This window comes from Pogona vitticeps, chromosome 6 (assembly GCF_051106095.1).
Source record: "Pogona vitticeps strain Pit_001003342236 chromosome 6, PviZW2.1, whole genome shotgun sequence".
Classification (NCBI taxonomy): domain Eukaryota; kingdom Metazoa; phylum Chordata; class Lepidosauria; order Squamata; family Agamidae; genus Pogona; species Pogona vitticeps.
The window spans coordinates 30,654,760-30,680,363 of NC_135788.1; the positions used below are offsets into that span (position 1 = coordinate 30,654,760).

The 25,604-nt window shown below is 38.2% G+C and overlaps 1 protein-coding gene across 3 annotated transcripts in view; it reads right to left on the reverse strand.

Moving 5' to 3' along the window:
* The window catches only part of AGMO (alkylglycerol monooxygenase), a 153,151-nt gene that overhangs the window by 63,971 nt on the left and 63,576 nt on the right, over positions 1-25,604 (reverse strand). For 2 of the 3 annotated variants that reach the window (XM_073003256.2, XM_073003257.2), the window contains exons 6-12: positions 24,304-24,370; positions 22,773-22,838; positions 22,610-22,689; positions 20,472-20,606; positions 19,107-19,223; positions 11,190-11,272; positions 9,553-9,658 (exon numbers count right to left, since the gene is read on the reverse strand). In XM_073003256.2, coding sequence (XP_072859357.2) covers positions 9,553-9,658; positions 11,190-11,272; positions 19,107-19,223; positions 20,472-20,606; positions 22,610-22,689; positions 22,773-22,838; positions 24,304-24,370 — 654 coding nt within the window. The remainder of the gene's footprint in view (positions 1-9,552; positions 9,659-11,189; positions 11,273-19,106; positions 19,224-20,471; positions 20,607-22,609; positions 22,690-22,772; positions 22,839-24,303; positions 24,371-25,604) is intronic. The other variant, XM_073003258.2, reaches the window with a different exon arrangement.

Genomic DNA, 25,604 nt, shown 5'->3' on the forward strand with positions numbered 1-25,604 from the left:
GACCGTGGTTGGCAAATGTCGGAGAGGGGTTGTCCTTATGGGGATGGAACAACGATGAAGAGACACTTCCCCTGATTCCCCCCGAAGAAGGGGTGGAGGAAAACCAGGTGCCCGTGAAAGGCGTAACGGGACCATGGACTATTGAGGACAGTAACCCGTTTATTGAAAGTTTATGGACACCCTTGCATTTGGGTTTGGGAACGCAAGAGACATTAGAACCTGTTATCCCAGAAGTTCCAGTTATGGTTGATGTACAAATAAACACTGATCCAGTTAACAGTTTAAATCCGTCTCGTCCTTTATTGGGAGCGACTGGCCCACACCGAAATGAACCCTCACAGCATGCAAGGCTCTCTTTAAGCCAATAAGTGTCTGAGACAGTAACACTGTATCGTCTGCACATAATAGCAGTTAAAGGTATCTGCTAGCTATACTGGGAGGGTGGAAATGTGGCTAACTAAGAGCCAAAACCAGCAAACTAATATAATTAAGCAACAGATGGCTCAATATACAACTTTCTTAACTCCATTGTATGTTGGGACATTATTAGACAGAAGACACTCCAAACTACATCTTATTTTCAAGTTTGTCTTTTCACGAAGCATATAAATAAGAAACACTGTAATAAGCAATGGTCTATTGCAAAGGCTCTGAGTTTATGCCACAATTTGCCTCTGAAAAAATAGTCAAAAACAAGGATCCTTTAGATCTGCTAGTACATTTTCTCACCAAATACTGCAGGATCAGAGCCTGATCCATGGTGGACCTTTCTCTTCTGAACATGTCAGGGCATCCCTATTCTTGAATGATGACAAGAAACACCTCCTGATGCAATTCCCACTTGTTCATCAAGTGGTCAATCCACAGGGAATCCACCAAGACCTTCTGGGTTTCAGCTGGATAGATTGGTATAGGCAGAATATGTCAAGGGGTGGACCAGTTTCAGTTCAGACAAACATGTGTCACCCTGTTTATTGATACAATACGTGGTGATTGTATTGTCTGTTGCTAATTGGACTGCTTTGCCACACAGAAGAAAAACTTGCAAAGAACTGAGCTGTCTTAAAGATGGCCTACAGCTTGAGAGTATTCATATGCAAGTGGTGTTCTCTTGGAGACCAATAAGCCTTGATTTGTAGCCCAATGCAATGAACTCATGTTTGACATATCCAGTATGACTGGTACTGTTGATCAGGATTAACCAAATGAGACACCTACCATAAGGGTCAAAAGAGACATCCATCATATAAGGTTCTAACAGTTTCTGGGTGGTCTTCAAACCAAACACTTGAAGGAAGCAGTATTAATTTAAATACACAATGGGAACTACAAGTGCAATTGAGGCTGTAAGTGCAAGGAGCCATGAAATAATGAGAATTGGTAAAACCCATTGAGAAGCTGCTTGATGGGCAAGCCATGCCAGACTTTGAGCTTTCCCCAAAGGAAAACAAGCTGTAGTGAGGACAGAGTCCCGATGAGCTCCAAAGTACGAGACAGACTGAGCAAAGGTTCAAAGATGCAAAGGTTCAAAGTGAAGTGGAAGTAACATTTCAGAGATGGTCTGATGGCTAGGTAAAATAGGCCCAAATAAAATAAAAATAAAGAAGACAGACTAACTGCTATATTTAGTCTATAGGTAAAAATAGTGTCCTTTAGACCAATGAAGGCAAACGAGGCTCCTCTCTGAAGAAGAGGTACTGTAGTATCATTGAAAGCATGACCATGTGACATTTTTGGGACAGATATATTTGTTTACAGCTCAAAGGTTCAACACTGGAAGCAGCCCTTTATCGTGTTCAGCATAGTGAAATGACAAAAAGCCAAAACAAAACAGAAAACTCTTTGCTCATAATAGCAAAGTAGATGCTCTATGGCATTCCTGAAAATGAGGAAAACAATCCCTTAGAACTAGAGATGGTCAGGACCCACCAATCAGTAATGATGGTGTGCTACATAGAAAGGTGGCAAAAAGAAGAAGGAGGAGAAAGGGAACGAGGCAGAGAGATCTTGGAGTGTTGATGAGGAAGAAAGGAGCCAAAGTCAGTACTTGTTTCTCTGTGAAACTTTTTTAAAACAAAGAGAATGAAATCCTACTTATAATGGTTCTTACACAGAGAAGCTTACAGTACATTGGAATGACTTGAGGGCACATAATAACAGGAATCATTAGAATTAGTAAACAAAATGAAGGAGATCTATTACTAAAAATGGTTGAACTGCACAGCTTTTATGAACCACTGAGAGGTAGAAAATGAGGCAGTCTAACATCTGACAAAGGTTGGTCTTTAAATTACCATAAGATTTTTTTTTACATCATTTCCATAGTATGGTGAAATTTCTTGTTGTCAAGCAGTGCATCTGTGACTTACTACATCAGCCCAAAGCTCTGATTTTGTCTTAGATATATGATTCAGTTCCTTTTAGAAACCACCTCACAGCTTTCTATCACCTTGTACTCCTTCTACTAAAAGAAGCAGAATTTAGGTTCAATTCATATGTTTGTATTTGATGTGGTAAACTTAAAATTAGATTATTTTACCTCATAGGTTTCATACAGTGCTTATTATGGGTGCCTCTCCATGTGATGACAGCTGGAACCTGCCACGCCACTCATCCTGTCAGTTCTCAAGATGTAGAAAAGATCACCTATCACCACGCGGAGATGCTTGAATAAGAATATTCACACTGTGAAATTAATGAGGCAAAATCACCTTGTGATGACTTTACCACATCAAATGTGAGTATAGGAACTAGGTTACAGAGACGAGGAATCTCAATCAGACTTCATTGCGACATGAACAGTTGTAATTTTGAAGGACAAGATGTCAACGTCTGAACAGCCAGAGCTTCTTTTAAGAAGAAAGGCAGCATAAAAATATTTTAAATAAATAAATAAAATGAACTTTTGAGATTTGTTTCATAATAGAAATTAACTTTTTGGTCAAATTATATAGTTGTAAATTTATTTCAGATTTATTTCAGTATGAGGTTTTGTGGATCCACTTCCTTAGACACACAACTAACAGACTAACATGGCTTCCACACTGATAACTGCTTCAGATTGAAGCAGGTTTCCCAAATGTTAAACCAAACAACCAGCTGTATTATAAATTTAATAACGAGAGCTTATAAACAAATCTCATAATGTGAGTAGAATGCTAGAAACAGGGAAATGAGGCATAATCCTCAGGATGCCTTTTTGTTCATTTAAAAATAATGAGTTCAGTTATGGTATAGCTCTCATGCAGATAACTACATCTGGTACCATCTCTCTTACATAACTAGGTGCTTTATTGTTTTTTATTTCCCCCCCCCCTGCCTTCTGTATCTTGAGTCTGCATAATAATTAATTTCGAGTAAAATCATATGTGAAAGTAGTCAGTCAAATATAAAAGTTTAGTTAATTCCGGCTGCAGATAAAAAAAAACAAACAGCATGCTATTCTTCAAAGAAAGAAAATCTACAGTTAATAAAATCCACGCAGTCTTGCCTGTTGAGGCATTTGTGCTGTAGAAGTAGGAGAAGACAGTTAAACACCGTGCCTGTTAGTATTCCCGAGCCAGTGGGAGACGGCTGTTGCCTTATTGTGTTGCTGCTGCTCTTCCTAATGACAAAATTAGGATTTTGTGAAATTTAGTAAACTGGTTTCAGAGGACTCTGTTTTTAGAATTATGGAGTGACAATGCACTGCTAATTTAATTAATTTTTAAAGAGACATTATGCTATAAAAATTTCTAAAAAGGTTTATGTTATATTCTAAGGCCTAAATCCCCACCTTTACTGCCCATCTGCAAGCAGGCAAAGGCCTTTCTCTCCAAGCAGACTTTCCCTAAGTGACTGGCTGCCTGAGTGGAGTTTTAGAATGGATTGTTGTACTTTACTGCTTGGAATGTGCTTTGATGTTGCTTTTCTTTGCCCTCTTTAGTATAGAATTTGTTTGATCCTTTCTAGTATTTCTATACTCACTGTTGTTAGGTTTAAATATTGTTTTTAATTATATAGGTTACCCTGGATCTTTCTTAAGGAGAAACACAAAAATATTATAAATACACACAAACACACATACACAAACCTAGATGGTAGTCCTAACTAGACAATACCCATTTAATCAACTGCTGAATACTGAGTCAACACATACTCAAATCTTGTTTGATAAAATCCTGCCCCATAGATATAGTGGTGGAAGGGAAATGGCATAACTCACAGCAACAAATTAACAATTCCTACTCAAATGCTTTATTGTACATCAATCAGGTGGATAGGGACGTGGTGGCGCTGTGGGCTAAACCGCAGAAGCCTGTGCTGCAGGGTCAGAAGATCCGGCAGTCGTAAGATCGAATCCACGCAACGGAATGAGCACCCGTCGCTTATCCCAGCTCCCGCCAACCTAGCGGTTCGAAAGCATGCAAATGCGAGTAGATAAATAGGGACCACCTCGGTGGGAAGGTAAACAGTGTTCCGTGTTTAAATCACGCTGGCCATGTGACCACGGAAAGATTGTCTTCGGACAAACGCTGGCTCTATGGCTTGAAGAGCGGGATGAGCGCCGCCCCCTAGAGTCGGACACGACTGGACAAAAAAAATTGTCAAGGGGAACCTTTACCTTTACCTTTTTACATCAATCAGGTGGCCTGGTGTGCAACTAGTAAGCCAAGTAGGGACACCTTAATTAGCAGCAATTTGCCAGTGAAATTTATATATCATATTCTTTCTGCCTGTGTAAGTATGAAACAGAATTTGGGCCATTAATTCAGGGATTCTAGCTTCCATTTTGACCACCTATTGGATTCAAACCAACAAATCTAAGCTGGAGGCCTTAAAATTGGCAAAATGCCCTTAAATCTTTTGAGATGGCTACAAAAATGTTCTTTGATTTTTTTTTCTGAGGCAACCATTTTAACACCAACTAGCGTTAAGGTTTTAACTAGACATGGAGATGAATAAAAAAAGGATTGCGATATTCGTGAAAAATCACTGATTCATTAAATATTCATCCCTTCATATTTGTCAGTTTCAGAGACCCTGAAGAATACAAAGGGATGAATATTTCCCCATTTTTATTTGTCCCCCATACTAGCCTTCCCTCTCTTCCTATGGCTTTCCAATTCTATCTAAGGGCCCAGCAATCAGCTGATTGGCGGGCCGATAGGCAGTCAGCCAACCCCACAGCCACACACCCCCACAGCCTATCCTCCGTCCCTTCCCCTCCCTACCTTAGCTGCTGCTGCCATCCACCATCGCTCGCTGCCGCCATCATCTGCTGCCACCCGTAGCACTGCCATCCATTGCCGCCTGCTGCAGTGGCCTCTGCAGCCACAGTCTGCCTTAAAGGAATCCAGGCTGCCCTTTGCAAAGATGGTGACTGCAGTTTCTCTTAGGCAGGAAAGCTGCAGCCACCATCTTTGCAAAGGGCAGCCTGGATTCCCTTCAGGCAGGCCATAGTGTCAGAGGCCATTGCAGCAAGTGCTGCTGGATGGTGAATCTGGAGGCCACCGTGGCACAGGCCTCTGTGGATGGCAGCAATGGTGGTGGCGCAGACTGTGGCAGCCAAGGTGTGGAGGCGACAGGGGCAGTGGGAAAGGGGCAGGGGGCAGGCTGTGGGGGTGAAGGGGTCAACTTTTTTCTTAGACCTCCCCTCCATGAACCAACAAATATATTTGTGTTTTGCCAGTTCATGGGGAGGATATTCATGCTTTGTCAACTCTGACACATCGCAAAGCACGACGACTTGCCAAAATGGCAATTCGTCCCCATCTCTAGTTTTAATGTTTTACTGCTGCTTAATATTAGTTTGCCAGTGACTCTGATGGGATGTGCTGAGTTACAACATAAATACAAAGTAAAGTTCTGTTTCATTCTGAAGGCAATAATGCAAAGGTAACATTCTGCTTTTAAAGATGCAGCTGTGGTCTGGAAAGCAAATTCTATTCAGATAATTTTTACTATTTGTTAAAAGTAACAGCAGATTCTAGTTTTTCAGGATGTAAAGGTAGTCAAGCTTAGAATTTAAAAAGTGCATATATAAAAGATTTTTTTTCAGAATACAGACAAAATGACAATTTTCTTTTACATTGTTTTTACTTATGATAATCAAACTAATCAAGATTATCTGCAATTTCAAACAGCTTCTATGAATTGTATCTATTATGAGTATAAAATGTTTAAAATAAATTAAGTGTTCATTCAACTGAACAAGGAAATATATTTAATTATTTATATGTATGTATTTTATGTGTATGTATTTATTCTACACTTTTGAAAAAGAACATCCTCTCCTCTTATTGTGTTCACTTGTTAAATAAGATTGACATAAATATTGACACCTCTTTCTTTTGTAGAACACAATCCACATTTATTAAATCACTTGGCAGTCTCACATGTGAGATCCTCTCAACAACAGATGCCTTATTTATTTCCTTCTGATGAAACAGGCTTTTAGACCTCCTCTTCAATGATATACTTGACAGCTTCCAACTTCACTTGTTTGTGTCTCCTTCAAATAGTTATAACAATACACGTTCTGACTGTAATTAAGCCTTGTAAAAATTCTTCCCTTGATTTTACCACCTGAAACTTGCAGCTGTTGGCTGAGACTATCAAAGCTTCACAATTCCAAACTCACGTGCAAATCTCATCATAGGCAGACATTTCTAATTGATTCCAGAAGGCTTTCTTTTCCGTAGATCAGGGGCAGGAGAAGAATAATGAGCAGCTTCCAAACGGTGGGCTCTAAGCTTCAGGCATGGAGATTTTAAAAGCCCTAACTTGGTCACCCCGCCAGAAATGCAGAGCAATTTTACGCTCAATTGGCAAGAGCATGTGGAACCATACATCATCGTCTTTACTTGATGGTGGTGAAGCCAGCTCACACACCAGCTCAGCCTAAAATGGGTAATGACTCTGTCACACCTAAGTGGAAACTAACTTAATCTACTGAATGCAAGCTTCAAATATGACTTTTTCCAAGGGGCATTACTGCCTCCTGGGCTCTTGGCTTGTCAAGAATGTCTACCTTATGAATTACTATGGCAAGTTTTTCTCTTTTTTTATCAAACATAACACAGAATTATTACAACGAGTTTAGGGTGTGTGTTTTTTTTTTTAATCATAACGCTCCGTGGAGGCTTCTTCCTATCACTTCCTCCCTCCATCTTCTGTTGAGGTTGTAACACCATGGAGACTTGTTTTCATTATGAAATGGCTTGTAATTCTTATATCTGACAGTGGGGCACTGCTCTAACATTCTTCTGATGCTCATAGCAGAGACATTTTTCCTATCACACGGATAAGAAGAATGTAAATCACAGGGGTAGCCCAAGGTATTTTTCTGCCTGAAGGAGAACAGGAAACGCTACCTGCTCCTGGATCCCACCTTCTATTATACAGTATCCTAGGCTACTCAAGTCATTCTGGCAAAAGAGGAAACAAATTCATAAACACCTCTCTACTTTCCTGGTAGTAAAAATATAATATGAATGAATAAATTCCATGGCATCCCAAATTTGCTACCTTACTCTATTTAATGGTTGGGTGAGTACTGGTAGAATGTGTGCATATTATAGTGTTTCTTGAAATTTGAAGGTGGTGAGATAGAAGCATTGTTGCCCCTAGTACATGTACATCTTCCTTCTCTTAAAAAGCATACCTTGCCAAACACATTTATATACATCTGCAAAACCTATTCATCCCACTTAAAGAGTTGGAGAAGGTTATCATATATCATGAGAACTTAAACATCTACCACAATGCTTTGGAATCCTAGTAGAAGTATTATCCGTATACCACATGGATGCCTACAGTAAAAACTCTAAAATAAAATAAAATGATAAAATAAAATACACCAGCTAAATGTTGGAGTGAATGAACCTTCCCCCACTGTAGTTTTCTGATCATTTGAGTACAAAGAGAGTCACTTCATTACATGATAAACATCTTAGAACAGCCTGGAAAAAAGTACATTTGAAGTAAAAAAAATCAAGGTCAACTGCACTTTGGAGGGAAAGTGCGGCATAACCGTGTCCTCTAAATGTATCATCTGGAGTGATGTGAGCGGTACATACTGTACTGGAACACAGTTAAAGGGCACCAGTTTGAGAAAGGCTGGCTTAGATCACTGAAGCAAGACTGGGGAGATTTACATTCCTTTTCTTTTCAAACAGCATTTCCTTCAGATTCATCATTTGGGGGTAAGAGTGACCACTTAAGGTTGAACAGGGGCATATTGATGGACATGCAACTGACTAATTAACCCAAGCCAAACCCAGAAGATATGCTCCCACTCAGCCACAAAGCTCACTTTGGGCCAATCAGAAACCATGTATTATCCTTAAAAAATCTTTGCAGAGTTGCTATGAAGATAAAATGGGGGCTGGCAAAGCAGCAAAGGATAGGATTACATACACTGACTTTGGGGTCCTTGTAAATAATTCAGTCAAGTATTACACACTTAATAAATTTAAGCCTGAATTATCATGGAGAGAGAGAGAAAGAACATACATAGTAGTGTATACGGTCTACTCCTTTTCATTTGTATTTTCACAAGTGTTTAAATTCAGTCTGGGTGAGACTGCCCAGTGTCACCCATAGATATCTGTGACTCATATATGACATAACTTGGATTTCCAAAGTCCCAGTTCATCATTCTAATGGCTGCACCACACTGATGCTCAATATGTAACACAGTAGCTAAAATCCTGTTGCACAGTTACACAAAAGGTGTAATTTTGGAACCAAACTGCCATGAGTTAAGAAACCTGTGTGGACATTACCTGCTGCCTACTGATTTGTGCAATTCAAAATAAAACAGGTGATGCCTATAGAGCATACTTCTTGATTTATGTTATTCACTTCCCAAAGTTATGCCATTTGTGTAAATGCAAAAGGATTTCAGCCAGCATGTTACCTTAGGAATTAAATGTCAAGTTCAAACTTTTAAAAGAATAACTTCTCAAACATATAAGTGTTGAAAAGCATGAGGAATTCTGTACTGAACTTTCTAAAGTGTTTAAATCTCTCTAGATTAATAGTAATTGTGAAATACCACCATAATTTTAGTTTATTTTAGGACACATAAAACAATTACACATCTTCCTGTGGATACAGCTTTTACCATGCAACAGCTATTTCTAATTAAAAATTTTTTAAAGAAGGTCCAGATACAACACTTTTAATTTGCAGCCCTGCTGTTCCCCCCCCCCAACGCTGCTTCCATCTTCTTTCTCATTAGGGGGAACAAAACCCACTGAGGAAGGAAAAATAATGGAATAGCTAGACTATGGCTTTTTGAATAGGAACCCTCTGTCTGGAAGTATTTTTTTTTTCAAATGAAATTAACCGTATGTGTGATAAAGTATGAAAAGTATATAAAAAAGGAATAATAATAATAAAAAGATTTGTAAACATAGAACTGCTATCTCTGCACGTGAATCAAAATAATATTTGTAACTTACAAAAACGTTCCTTTTTTAAAATGATATTCCAAAACAATTGAGAGAACTTGAAAGAGAAAAAAAAGATGTTTAAGATGGTCTGTGATAAATCAGTCCACCTTACCTCATATGCAGTTGACAGAAATGGAATGTAAGTTTTCAAATAACCAAGTCTGTGCAGTGCAAGAAAAGCAGAACAACGGGCAGATTCCAAGATTGCAGCTTCCGACCTAAAAATAGTTAGTTAAAATTAGTAATGTCTACTTTTTGTACATCAGCTCTGGTTTTGATCTGAGTTTCTCTGTACAGTAAAAAAGAATCACAATTATGTCCCTAAAGCATTCTCTGTCGGTGAATCAAAACTCTACTTTAATTAGCTGCAATGCTCCCAGTCAAATTTTTTTTAATCACAGGTATGTTTTATGGTACATGGACATAGTCTAACTACTACCTTGAGTGGGCCTTTTGCCTAAGTGGAGCATGAACTCAGCTCTAACACTGAGAACAAACTTGTGGGCTGAGTGTGTCCTCCGATGTTCTTTTAAGCAGCACCCTCAGACCACTATTTTGCATTTAGCTCTTCCTATAGACTTTACAGAAGGGACGTGGTGGCGCTGCGGGTTAAACCACTGAAGCCTCTGTGCTGCAAGGTCAGAAGACCTGCAGTCATAAGATTGAATCCATGCGACAGAGTGAGCCCCCGTCACTTGTCCCAGCTCCCGCCAACCTAGCGGTTCGAAAGCACGCAAAATGCAAAAATGCGAGTAGATAAATAGGTACCACCTCAGTGGGAAGGTAAACGGCATTCCGTGTCTAGTCACGCAGGCCACATGACCACAGAGGATTGTCTGTGGAAAAATGCTAGCTCTATGGGTTGGAAACGGGGATGAGCACCGCCGCCTAGAGTCGGACATGACTGGACAAATTGTCAATGGGAACTTTTACCTTTATAGACTTTATAATTCCAGTAAAAACTAAACAGACTCTACAAGCATGAAAACTAACTACCATTCTAGATCAGTGAACTGCCTATTTGCTTCAGTCATTCAGAACTAAAGAAAACTGAATCTTTTCCTCTTCCTCTGGAGCTAAAAGAAAGAACTGGGCAATTCCTTAGCAACCAACAGTCTTCTCCTCCAGAGAAAACTAAAATATAGCAGTACTAGCAGCACTGAGGATGGCAGTGGAAATGTTCTTACATATTGTCCATAGAATGGATACACTAACTACCATGAATCTTATCTTAAGTGCATGGTATAATAGCATAATAGATTGTCCACATTATAATTTGTCACTGGCAACAGACTTGACTGACAAGCACTGTAAGATTTATTTTGTAGCATTTCAAATATCCATCTCCATAAGATTTCCTTCAGCTCTGGTGACACATATGTAATGCCACTACAATCTTCTAGTAGTGGTTCCCAACCTTGTGTCCCCCGATGTTCTTGGACTACTACTCCCAGAAATCCTGGCCAGCATAGCTAGTGGTAAAGGCTTCTGGGACTTTTAGTCCAAGAACAGCTGGGAATTTAAGGTTGGGAAAAACAGTGCTTTAGATGCCTCGTCCATCACTATCAGTAAAACTTTAGAAGAAATATGGAACAACATTTTAAAAATGTGCTACCATGTTTATTTCACAAAGTATCACTTCAGCTTCTGTTACTCATGTAATTTTAATATTGCAAGAGACAATTCTAGCAATCAACACACTTTATGTTCTACAGTACGAAGGCAGAAAAGAAATGCTCAATTACCTACCTTTGCTCCATGAGGAAACCTATGGAGGTCAGTGTCAGGATAATGTAGCCAACTCTCATGAGAACAGTTACCTGTGATAACGTCTGTTAAATCAACAAGCAGACAAATTACTCATTTAGGTTGGCTCTCTGGAGGGATATTGTATTCGAAACTTGCCAGTAAGGCAGTCTGAACTTTCCCTCTCAATTATACAACTTCGTTACTGTCTGCTTTTAGAGAAGTTTGATACTTTGAACTTTACAACTGAAACTCCAGTGCAGCTTCTCCATTCCCTCTTAATGTCATTATGTTTCAAGGCTCAAGGTTACAAAAATTGGATATTTTCCCCCCAAATCATTCTTCACACAATGTTAGTCTTGAAAAGATATTCTTTCACTCTTATTATGGTTTCCTCTCCTGACATTATTTGAACCTTTGATGACCCGAACCAAAGGGGTAGACCTGTTTTCTAAATAAATATCATATCACATATCTGCTCTTTTTCTCCCAACTCTTAATAGCATTACATCTTCGTATTTTCCAATCTCAGCTCTCTAGAGAGCAGTGGCAAGCAAAAACATTATCCTGTTAAAAAAATATGGAAAAGAAAATAAGTCAAGCAGTTTGATAATTTATCACACTTCTAACATGATCTCAAATTTATCACTTTGCTTCTTAGTATTTTAATACGTTAACCTAAAATCAATAGTGCAGTTCACTGGGTGTCTGCATTTGATTCCAAGTGAACATTAAGCTAAGCACATTCAGTTCAGTTACTAAGATTCTGGAGTTAAACTCTCAACAGAGATTAAACAAATGGACAGGATTACCACTTGATTTAATGCCATCCTATATACTTGGTGCATTTTTCAGCCTCCCCAACAGAATAAGAGTGAGGGAATTCAAAAGCAACTTCCTTGCATTAGTTATATTAGATATGCCTGGAGAAAGTGAATGGGAACAGACACTATAATAAAAAGTATTTTCCTGATACCATCAAAGAGAATTGTACAACTCATCACTTCAAAAGTCACATTTATATTTTGATCAGCCAAAGGGAGCCGCACCTACAAATTAATTGCATAAAAGCATTTTTCTCATGTTTTAAAACATTTAGTCTGAATCAGTTAATAAAGTAAATCTACTGAACCCACTGAATTTACGCACCTACTGATTTAGGTTCTCACTAATTCAGGATGCTTACTTGATTTGGGACCCACCACTGCATTTAAGCCTATGTTAACATCCATTTCTTCCCTATTAACCACAGGATGTCTTCTTCCCTCTATACCTCCATGAATCTCTCTGAATCCGTCTTCTATCTTTCTCTCTGCTTCTCCTTTTTCTGTACTTGACACTGCGTGTTCACATGGCACAAGTGATCAGAACCCCCTCCTCACCTTTTCTTTTTAAAAGTTATTTCTGAAGCCTTGATCTGCCTTTCCAGGCATCCCAGAGCATCATTTCTACACTCCCGTAATTCAAGTTTTCTTCTCCTGCTTCCCTCTCTCTTTCTTTTGTTTAGTCTTTGCCCCTCACTTTCTGTATGAACTTCTTGTCACTGAAGAAATCAGTAGCCACCACACAGTAGTTTTTCACTGTACCAGCAGCTCACAGAGCAAAAATAATGTCACAGGCAACTGAGCTTTATGTTTGAAACATTAACAGCATTGGCCCATGCACTCCGAATCCTGGTGCAAACCTTCTCTCAATAGAAAACACCTATGTCCAAGGAGGGATAGAAAATGCAAGTTCTAAATACATGTATATAGTATAGTTTCAGCACATCAGCTGTCTAACCTTTGGGGTGTATTGCATGCAACTGCCATTGAGCTCACCATGCTGTGTGTGACATATTTGTGTTATTTTAGAGCAGCGGTTCCCACTTTTTGACTAGTGACCCCCTTTCATCATAGCCACATAACTTTTTACCTCCCCACCATATTTGCATAAAAGGGCATTTTTAATGTGGAAAAGTCATCCCTTTTCAGAAAACAGAGGCTTCTTTCTCCTACAAAGGACCTGTTTCTCATACATGTACATACATACTAATTTTAATATCCTACTCCAAAAGGTCATGAAAGAAATTATTTAACAAGGGCTACAACACATATAAAGCAAACCATGACTCTCCTTGGGGTCCTCCTTTGGTTTTATGACCCTTTGATTGGCAAACACTGCTTTAGAGGCAGGACCTGTAGCTTTTCAGGCAATTTAAAGGCTATCGGCTGTCTTGATTTAACCCAAGTCAAATCATATCATATTTCTTTTTTGTTAAATCTTCCTGGAATTGAAGAAGGAAGGAAGGCAGGCAGGCAGGAAGGAAATTACTCAAAATCACTCAAGATGATACACTAGAGGCTATTCCAAGTCCTCCATTCAGAGAGTGTTACCATAGTCTCTCGAGACTGAAGGATGCCTCATCAGATACATAATCATGCTGGCCATGAAGACTTGAATACTAACTACTCTGTGTGAATGGAATGCACTTCCTTTCCTACTATGGAAAGGACGTTTTGGGGAAACATGTCAGAGAAAATACAGTAGTACGTACTTTGGTTTATGAAATTAATCCGTCATCCAGGACATTACATAATGCGGAAATTATGTAAACCAGAACACAGATTGCCATAGCAATGGGGTGGTGCTAGAAACCTTCAGGCGCAATGCATCCTTTTCGTACCGTGAACCCACCCCCCATAAAAAAACCTAAACCGAGGCATTATTTCTTATGGATTTTGGTTCGTAAACCAAAAATTACATAAACCAAGGCCTACGTAAACCAAGGTACGCCTGCAGTAATTTTTTTTACTTTCCAGATACTGATTTTGCCATCCATAAAGTTTGACAGAAAGATAAAAGACAATGGAAGCCAATTATTTTTAAAATTATTTTTAAAGGAGGAAAAGCACTGTGTGATTGTACCATTGCATCATATGAAGAATATTTTCACCTATGCAGTTAATAGATATATATTTATTTTCAAAAAAGGAAATGGTATCATAAACTGTTAGGCTTCCTAGCAGAGTTTGTGAGCCGTGACTTTTAGTTCAGACTAAAAGAAAATGCAGATGAAATTTGGGTTCTGCTTTTTTAAAAATCTCAACAGAATTCACTCTGGGAAAAAAAAAAACCTCCACACTCCAACATAGAGAGAGGCTCATTCTTCTGAAAGGCATTTGAAGAAAGGATGCTGTTGGACAGGATCTTCAAATTTAATAGCAGTGTGAAATCCTTTTGTCTGTGTTTGGAGAACTCATCAAACCGCAAGATCCAGGCTGTTTCTGAGTGGGTTTTGTTTTACTGAAGAGTCAAAGAGCACCCCCAGGGATTTTTAACCAAAAGTTTTAACTCCTATTAAACAGAGAAAACAGATTTGCTACTCTAAACACAGAGACATGCACACAACCTAACTAGTTTGCAAGCCAGTACATAGTTCTCCCCAGCACTAATGATCAAACCACAAATTTACATCCCTACTTGAAATAAGCAGATGCAAAACGAGAACTCCAATGGAACAACACTTTTCATTTATTTTTAGTCTAAAAATATGTTCAAGCCAACATGCAAATGACCCAGCAATGAGTGGCCTTTGTATCTTAAAAAAGAGACACATTCAGTTAATTTCAACTTGTCTTTTTCTCTTGCATCAAAGTGTTTGGGTGAGGTTTTCAGCCCAACTTTGGGATGATGCTCTATTTTTTTTAGTACATGTTATTTTACTTTTTTTAAATTACTGTATTGTTTTAATGAGACTTTGGGTTAGTAGTTTTCACTCCAACAATGCACATGGGGCTATTCAGCCTACAGTGGAGTAAATCTATTGCTTATACAGTGGTGCCTCACAAGACGATGTTAATTCGTTCTGCGAAAAACGCCATCTTGTGAAAACATCGTCTTGCGAAACGCGGTTCCCTATTGGAATGCACTGAAATCTAATTAATGCATTTCAATGGGAAAAAATCATCTTGCAAAAATCGTCCATAGAAAACATTGTCGTGTGAAACATGGTTCCTCATTGGAATGCATTGAAATCTATTTAATGCATTCCAATGGGGAAAAATCATTGTCTTGCAAAAACCATCCATAGAAAACATTGTTTTGCGAAGCACCACAGCGATTGAAAAAAAAATCGTCTTGCGGATTAATCGTCCTGTGAGGCAATCGTCTTGTGAGGCACCACTGTACAAGAATCAGAGACATCTTGGCTTGTATCTCTTAGCAAATACACTAAAAAAACCTCACCACACATTAGATGTTTATTTGATCTTCCATTGAGGCTATGGTCACACTGGCAATGTGAATTAAAATACAGCTGCTCTATTTTAATGTGAGCTTCCATGTTCATTTCCTGAGACACCAGACTGAGACTATACCATGCATAAATATGACAATCATATTTCTTAAGTCTGAGGAAGTGGACTTGATCCACAAAAGCTCACATTAAAATATAATAGTTGGTCTTTAAGGTGCCCCATGTTTCTGTCTTGTTGTTTCTTTGGATTTTGCATGATTTACTTCTAGTGATTTAAATCAGTTTTGGCATATATACTGCTGAAATTGACTCATTTCCTTTCTGTTTTAGGAGCCCATTGTTCTTAAAAAATTTGTACTCTCCCCCCCAAAAAATGTAAGGGATCCGTCAATAAATCGCGTGTCTAGGAGGTGCCACCTGGTGCCATAATAGTTGCTAGAAACTACAGGGGAAACACTGGAGAAATGATCACAGGCAATTAATGATAAAAATATGAGAAGCTTCCAGCTCCTTTGCAGGGTGATGCTCCTGGCACACAGACTGTCCTCCATGTCCAGGCACATCTGCTCTGCACCTGCTGGTCTTCTGTTCCTCCACTGGTTCCTTCATTGGCCAAATGGAGAGAATGGGGTAGGTGGTTGTAATGCTGAACGTATTAATGAAGTGATGCAGTGATAAATGTTTTTAGAAAGAATTTTTTTAATATTAAAAGAAAAATGGTTGTGAATCTGCCACCCAAAATCCATAAAGGAAAATGACAGCAGCATTTGCATCCACAAACTGCACTAAATTGAATCAATTTTAGAAGCAAGGTATTTTAAAAAGTGCCTGCTGGCCTAGTGGGAAAAAAAAACTCACTTTGCAGCCCATATAAATTGATTTCATCCTTGGGTTGAGTGAATGATAAAATCTAAATAGATTTAAATGATCCTTAAATGTAGTTCTTATTGCCAGTGTGACTGCAGCCTAAAGTGAGTGAGCAACCTTATGGCTCATAATTACATTTTGTGGACTTGAGTTTATAAATGGCTATGCATATACAGTATCTCATTATTGGAGTCCTTTGTGGAATTTATCCAACATCTTGACACTTGCTTGGATGCAGAAAGCTTTTGAAATTGTGCCAAGGGCTACATGATATTAGGCTGATGGCTCGACACACCAGAGGGTTAAGAATTGCCCACCTCATTATAGCAGATGTATGCTTGGAGATACAAGTATAGTTCCCGTATTTACATTCCATGTTTATATCTAAATTGTATGAAAGGGTCAAACTGCACTTTAGCCACTGAAGTATTATTTAATAAGAGTGTAACAAAAGCATATTTTCTTATTCTTGATAAACAAAGTGATCAAATGCTGCAAAGTATTTCATTCCTGCATGAGAATGAAAAGAACAGCATTTTTTCCTTAGAAGTATTAACTAAACAGAAGTGTTTTGCAAAAACAAAAAAACAAAAAATTCTTAGTCTTTTCCACTAAAAATACTTGTTTTTTTGCCCAAAGATTTCTCAAAGTGTGAAAGATGCACGAAAACCCCTATAATGTTACTCAGCAGGGGGGAAAACTTCTGAAATTTTTCCTCGTTGCTCGGCAGGATGAAGAACTGAAAATTTACACCCTGCCTTGAGCAACAGGAGAGAAAGAGCTAAGAAATGAGTAAGCACCTCAGTTCACCGTTCTAAATAATACACACCAATTGTGAAAAACTGCAGAGAAAAAGGAATATTGCTGTGACTTTCAAGCAAACTTTAATTATCTTATGCTTGTAAAATAAAAAATGGCAATCCAAAGGATTAATATATAAATTTTTAAAGTTACTGGTATATTCTAAATCAGTAAGGGTGGGCAAAGTGCAGCCCTTCAAATGATGTTGAACCATAAGCCCTAGTCAACATAACCAACAGTTATGGGGGAACTGCAGTCCAGCAACATTTGGTAAGCAGTACTTTGTTCACCTGAACTATAAACTTTTAGCAGTCTCCTTAATACACAGGGCTGGATCCAAAGAAGCTTCCTCTAACATAAATGGGCATTTTCTCTCCTGACAAAAGCTTCTATGTGTTGTGTGTTCTGTGCTGTCAAGTTGGAACCGACTTCTAGCAATGCTAATAGGCCTTTTCAAGATAAATGAAATATCTAAGTAATAGTTTAACCAGTTCCACTCCCCCAGTGAGTTTCTGTGGCTCAGCCGAGATTCAAACCCTGTTCTCTATAGCCCTAGTCCATCACTCTATCCATGACACCACATTGGGAAGCAAAAACTTCTATAGATCCCAATACTGTAAGTGCCTTTCATTCTGTCAATTACAACAGTTCAAACCAGTCCCATACCTCCAACTGTGTGGATATGGAATGTCAAACATTAACCAATATTCGACACAAAGGAGCAGATTTCTCAGGTTAAACACTGTCAGTAAGTAGATAATGGTTTCTACTGAAATACAGGATTCAAGAAACTGAATAGCAAAAGCAAAAGTTAAGGTGCAATGGTAAGGAGGCAGAACTGAATCTGCAGTGAGACTGAACTGATGGACAGTTCAGTGCAAAGCATTTCCAACTAATGTATTTTGAGCTGAATCCAAGCCTTACTGAAAATCAGTGAAGTTCTTTCCATTTGGCTTTTGTTTATACTTATTTGTGAAAGTATCATCTAACTAAATGTTTTCAGATCTGAATATTTTCTTTTGTTCATACCTCCTCCAAGAAAACTATTCCATACCAAGAAGAGCAATATAATGCAGAGAAATAACCTTTATGCACTTATACGCAGAAGACAGAAGATACAGTGACCATAATGACCTAAGAATAATAATAGTGTACACTCCTACAAGTGCATTATTACCATTATGGAGTGGAACATATGACTAAAAATGAGGAAAACAGTTGCATCTACTTATGGACTGACGCCACATTTATGACATAGCCAAGGAAAAAGTTCCAGTTGTGTCTATGGGCATTTCATAATTCATTGCAGCGGAAAATTGATATTGAAGCTATATGCCAAGTTATATTATTCACATACATGCTTTCTTATAATAGTTCCTTCTGGATTTTTAGAAAGCTCCTGGAAGGCAGCCTTCTGTCCAGCTCTACTTTCAGTATCATGCCTAGAATCTGGATCCTTAAATGTGGATTTTTATGCAGTCTTTACATTCTTTTGTTAATGCTAGCTGTTGGAACAATTGCTCCCTTTTTGTGTAGGTTAAGTATTATGCAACCTGAATTCATACTGGTGAAATACACAATGGCTGTCTTGCAGGGTGCTGGGAGGAAGGTGAATTTTTTAAAAACCAAGCAAAAATACTCTTGTACCTAATAGTTCAGTTATTATGAGAGATGAGTTATTGATATAAGTAATAAAGCAAGAAAAGATTAAACTTCAGGGATGACTAACCAGAATTTAGTAATACTGAAAGAAGCTACATTAATAATGCATTTTACCTATTTGCACACAGTTTACCTTTTTTGTTTGTTGTCCATCATGTGACCAGATATGTAACTGTTTTCTCAACCACTGGATATGAGGGTATATGACAAGTGGTCTCCAATCCAGATAGAATAACATGTGCCTTAGAGCTTTACGTCTCAAATCTTAAGAGCAGATACCATTTGGAATATATCTGTGATCTTATTCCAGCAACACAAAACAGCATATTTAAATATAGATGAATGCTACTTACAGATTTGGATGCAAACAGGTCAATATAAAAACCCAGCATGATGACAAAATGAACTACTGCATAGACACAAAGATGATTTGGCAACTTGGGATTGAAGGGAACCTCCTTTCCTGTAACCTACATTGAATAAAATGTAAGAAACATTATGTCACCCATGAACTGCTGAATTGTTCAGTGGCTTAGGTCTCTGGTTGTGGAGGCAGAGGTTGGGAGTTCATTGTGCCTCCTTGGAAGGGGCTGGACTCAATGATCCACAAGGTCCCTTCCAGCTCTGCAGTTCAAAGGTCACTTATTTATTTTTTGCCAATTTTTATTTCCAGTACAGTAGCTGAAAGCTGTTGTGGCCCTGCTAAGGGAGTTACCATCGGAAGAGGATCCAGGGCCCTCAGTACGTAGCCATGACCATCAGGAAGGATGGCTGTGAGTCCACTTCCTCCAGATTTAAGCAGCTTAAAAGCTTCATTATAGAACTAAAGGAGCCGCTGGAACAATTTCTGTAGGTGGACCTTGTGAACTGTGTCTGAATGATTTGCATGCCCTTATTCATGAAATTAATCTGCTAATATCTTGACTTGTATGACTCTGACCTCAGCTCTCTTCCATGACCTTGCTTCTGGATTCCCCTTGATTGTGTTGTCTGCTAGCAATGTGCAGTGTTACATACGCCTTGGGCTGTTAGACCCTACCAGTGGCTCTGCCTTGTATTGAAACAGGACAAAACATCTTTAAAATTCCACTGCTGGTTTAATCTAAACAGAGGATTCTACAAGGCCTTTCATCTACTTAACTTATATACTTAGGGGGATGTAATATTTGCAAACATACCCTATTACATATTCTTTCCCCCCAAAAAGCCATTTTTAGTAACATGAAGTTTAGTTTCCACGGCATAAATAAACCTTTCAACCTGTGTTCTCATAAACAAGAGAAAATGTGTTGCCTCCCTACCACGTGAGTCCCATTGGACCCGAGAATCCAGCCCTACCTATATAAACTGTTTTGAGAGCACAGATGAAATTCTTCCAGTATCTTAATTCTCTCTTCCCCAGTTAGCTTTTTAAGCAACAAAGACAGGTACATGGGGAAATAAACCTCAGTGAAATCAAAGGAGTTTAATTCCTAAATTAAAATGTCAGAACTTCAAACAAACAAACAAACAAAACACCAAACCAACCAACCCCCCATAACAGATGTTTAAAAATTATCTACCTGATTAGAATTATAGGCCAATCTTATGCTCATTTACCCAGAAATATCTTCCACTGAGTTCAATGTTGCTTGATCTCAGATGCACATATATAGGATCTCACCCTTTCAGAAACAGAATTTAGTTGGCCAATAAATCAGAAGGCACATTATACTTACCTCTGGAATGTCCTCAAGAAGGCCTAATCTTGGCTTACCAGGCCCCCATCCAGGACCTTTCAGTATGACAGAAAGCTTATTTCTGAATCCAGGTGTAGCCCAAAATGTTTTCCACATGTAAACCAAATGATGAAACTGCAAAATGGAACAATTAAGCATTACTATTGCTCGCATTCAAGTGTTCTTGATAATCTAATTAACAGAAAAGGGGGAAATAGTATAAGGCATTTTCTTAAAGTATTGCTATGGAAATGTAAGACTGAAGAGACATGGCACAGTAATTTTGTAACAGATGCCCTTCAATATAAGCTAGACGGTTTAGCACTATTGCTCCTGCAGTCACATTTTCCCTTTTTTTCTCCCAGTACAGCTACAAGGTAGTGACAGAAGCTCTTCTTTCTGCTTTCACCTAACTATTCTTGTTTATATTGGGAACCATGACTAATGTTACGGTTTAGAAAAATAAAGCATAAGCATAAGCTCATTATCACTGGGGCAATGTTCCTTCTGATTTTCAGCCCTGCTGGGTGAGGCTCTGCCCCTTGTGTGCATGACTCTGCCGTTCCCCAAAACATGACTCTGGCCCCTGTTGTGGTTCCAGCCACGACCAGACCCAAAGGGACTGGAAGCACGCTGTGGGTGCGCAGAGGGAGCAATACACTTTGTGGAGGCTGGGTGCAGCACTGCAAGCCCACACAGTCATGCAGCCTAGAGGGAACATTGCACTCAGGTATTATTTGTAACAACAACAACAACAACAACAACAACAACAATAACAACAACAACAACAACAATAATAATAATATTAATAATAATATTAATAATAATATTAATAATAATAATAATAATAATAATAATAAGGGCCTGGCGTGCTCTGTTACATGGGGTCACAAAGAGTCGGATATGACACAACGACTAAACAACAATTATTTGTACAGTCTTTCAGGATATAATGTAAGAGTTGTATCTATTTTGCTGAATTATTTTGTTCTGCTAATGTTAACACATTTTAAAAAGACTTTAGAATAGTTATTTAATATGTGGTTAATGGAAACTGTCAGCCACCTTAGGGTTTGTGTGGATTCACCGGCAATTTCAAAACGGAAGACAAAACTTCCAATTTCCTCCTGATAGTGAGTCCAGAAAAAGGAAGAGGAAAGCATAAAAGGCCTCAAGCTTACACTTATACTGCCAAATCTGCAAATGTAAGTTTAAAATTGGAATTTATTTTGTTAATTATTGAGCTCTTAAAAGCGAATTTGCAGTCAACAACTTTTGCAGTTACTCTTGTTCAATGCAGAACTGAGCTCTTGTTCTATGCAAAAATCTTTCAGAGCTGCAAACAAGATCTCATTTCAAAAGAAAACCTTCCCAAATCACATACTTGCTACATTCAGTGACTGATCATAGATCAGGGTGGAAAAATAACAATATACAGGCTGTCTGATGAGGATTTTTGAGGATGAGGATTTTTTTTCTTGACATCTCTATTTTTAAAAAATAATTACAACCTATTCAGTGTCTTTGTCAATGAGAACATGGACTCACTTTATGGGTGGCAACAGTTTCTATTTGCTAAATAAAGAGTTCCTCTTCTGTCTCACATCTTTCATCGTCTCCTGACGATGAAAGAAATTACATGGGAGCTGTGGGTGCCCCCGAACAGAAGTAGGAAATATTTAATTTCCCAAATGTTCCCTGGCTGGTGACATTCTGAGCCTTACATGGGGTAATTTTCCATGAATGGATTTCAGCCTACATTTAATAAATTATTATCTATTATCAGTAATGATCATTTATGGCTAAAATGTATTCACAGTCATTTCATGCAAAGGTTAAATGACAACTGCACTGTGAAAACTGTTTCTGTGACCAGGCCTTTAATTTTTATTGAAAGGACTAGTATGTAATGTTAGACTAGGGCACTCAGTTCTTTTGAGAAAACAAACCATGTTTGGGGCTCAACAATATTTTTTTTTTCTAACACTGAGTTAAATTAGCTTAATTCTTATCTCTGGAAGTGAACTAAAGGCAATCAATGAAAACAACAGCAGTTAAGGGACAGTGTAATCTGAACCACTACGACAATGTTATGAAAATATACATATAACTTAGTAAAATAGGATGAAAAGAGCTACCTGGATCTCGAAAGGTTCAAAAGTGTTTATTGGATGTGTTAGACCATAAACAACTTTATCTTCTTCTGCCACAAACGTCCCTGAAGGAAGGAAAAAGAATTAAGTTGATAAAAAATTAAGCATTGCAACCTTAGTTTTAGGGAAAACAATTAACTACGCTTACCAAAAATTCTGTCCCAGATGATCAGTGTGCCACCATAGTTTTTGTCGATGCAATATGGATTTCTCCCTATGGAGGAAAAATTAAAATCACTGTCACAAAGTTCTACCCTGTTTCCCCGAAAATAAGACCTAAACCTGAAAATAAGCCCTAGTATGATTTTTCAGGATGCTTGTAAGGTAAGCCCTACCCCAAAAATAAGCCTCAGTTAAGTGAAACCCTGCCCTCCACCATTGTGCAGCAATCAGAAGAAGATGACATGACTGTATTTGAATACATGTAGATTGTTGTACATGAAAAAATAAAACATCCCCTGAAAATAAGCCCTACTGCGTTTTTTGGAGCAAAAATTAATATAAGACCCTGTTTTATTTTCGAGGAAACACTATAAGTTAATCACCATTAGGTCTAGGGAGAGATTAATTTATATCTTTTGCTTTCTACAGCATTCACATTTCTGCAAGCACAAGTTTATTTGTTGAGCCTTTTATAACACTACATGAAAATACAGAAGCATTTATTTACACACACAGGAAACTCATATACATTTTGTATGCATATTCAGAATACAGAATGACCAAAATCTTGTTGCTTAGTGTAATAAATCACATTATAGCAGTATTTCCCAACCTTTTTTTGAGTCATGACCTCCATTTATAATAGACGAGTAACTCATGACCCCCCCCAGACACATTTGTATAAAAAGGCATTTTAATTGGGTAAAGGAAACACATTACAATAGATTTTTCAGAATATAATTATACCCTAATATATTTATATCAATTTAATAATATACAATTATTGGGGGGGCACTAAATCTGTGTCTACCAGATAAAATTTGAGAAGGAAAAAAAATGTCAATACACTCTGAGTTTAATTTACTTTTTTCGGTGTGGAAATAACCTTCCCTTCATGTCTCCCCCCCCCCCAAATCCCCATCAGAGAACAGCCCCTCTCCTAAAGCCCAAATAAACAACTTCCCCATAGGCCCAAGGAAAGCTGATTAAATGCCTTGTAAGATATCTTGGGTTGAAGAAAGGAGAAAGTATCTTTCTCTTATTTTCTTTTTTAAAGTCATGCTCAAAAAAAAGAACAAAGATGTTCTGAAGATAGTATTATGTATCACTTTAAACCATGATATAAAAACTATGATTCACCTATGGTAGCACACAACTGCAAAACGCAATGTTATGAGAGCACTAAAAATGCACTTGTACATGTGTTTAGGGCTCTGGAAGTTTCAAGAAAGCGATCTGTGTACATTATGGATAGATTCAAGATTGAAATCAACAGGCCACAGACATCCAGCCAGACATCAAAGTTAATTATGACTGACATCTCTTGTTTGAGATGTTAAAATATCAAATGTTAAAGCCAATCTAAAATTTTACGAGACTACTACTAAGACTTTATCACACAAAAACAACAACAACACTCAGTTGCAGAATCTGTCCCTGAAATCCACTGTCCTATACAAAATAATACAAGAGAGGAAACGTTACAAACTGGCCTCATGAAATAAAGAATTGCATACCGTGATGAACTCTGTGATGGCTAGGAGTGTTCAGAAGAAACTCCAACGGGCCAAGGTTGTTAATAACCTTTGAAGAACAGAAACAATAACCATCTTGTTAACAACTATTGATCAGGTCAGAACAAAAGGACAAAAGGGGAGGAAATTACAGATTCCACTATAAGAGAAAGCTTGAGAAAAGGAAAACAATACATTAGCAACAGCTTATCCAGAAATAATAATAATTCAAGAAAAAAAACATTTATTTATGTGAGATATGTTATCGGATCATTAGCTTAAATTCATATCAGGACACATAATTTCACATACTAGTAATTCATCCTTAACAAGAGGTCTATGGAATAGGTTAGACTGAGAGACTATCCTAAGTCCGTTTATTAAGCTTGATGGTCTTTTTGCACCCAGCTCAAATCACTAAGCATTATGTCACTCTCCATCACTCTTAACAACTGTGACTTGTGTTCAGAGCTAACCATACTGTATCTCTTAATTAGAAATGGGCATGAACTACTGGTTTGGTACAATTCATTTCCTGGCTGAACAGCGGATCTGCAGTGGGCACTCACTCAGCAACAGCACCCTGCCCTGCCTCCTCCTGGTGCTGCCTCCTCGTGGGAATGCCCACTGGAGGGGTGGCACCAATTCATGGATTAGCTTTTTGGCCAGGAAACAAATTGTGCTGACCCAGCAGTTTGTGTCCATCTCTACTCTTAATCTCAAAACAAAGAAGTTAAGGTCTCCTTTAAAAGGAGATTCGTTATTAAAGGAAGAATCAATATCTTATTAGTTCATATTCCGCAAATGGCAACTGTTAACTCTCAAAAAAACGGGTTCCGTGCAGTTGCTAAAGTTCATTTCATACATTGTTCTTGATTAGTTTTTACAGAAAAAAAGGTGATCAATAATTTCCAAGCATGTTTTGTCTGATTAGTAGGACAGATGCACAGCCCAAAATAAACAAAGTATTTCCAAAGGAACCTGAGTTGTACTCATGTTATCACATGGACAATCTTATCTAAACAAAGCAAATTTGTGCAAGGTAATCCTCAAAATATCTCACAGCAGCATATCGTATTTATTTTTATCTTTATTGTTCATGGGCGGGGAATTACACAAGTATTCAGATTTGAATTTTTGGAACTGTTAGCAAAAAGCCCAAGAAGGCCACCTACAATTGTGGGGGGGGGGGGGGGGAGAGAGGGAAATCATATTTCAGGGTAGTGGAGCTTCCACCAGCTCTCAAGCAAAAAAAAGCCCTATTACTTTAAACAATGTGAATGAAATGGGTTGGTTAAATCAGT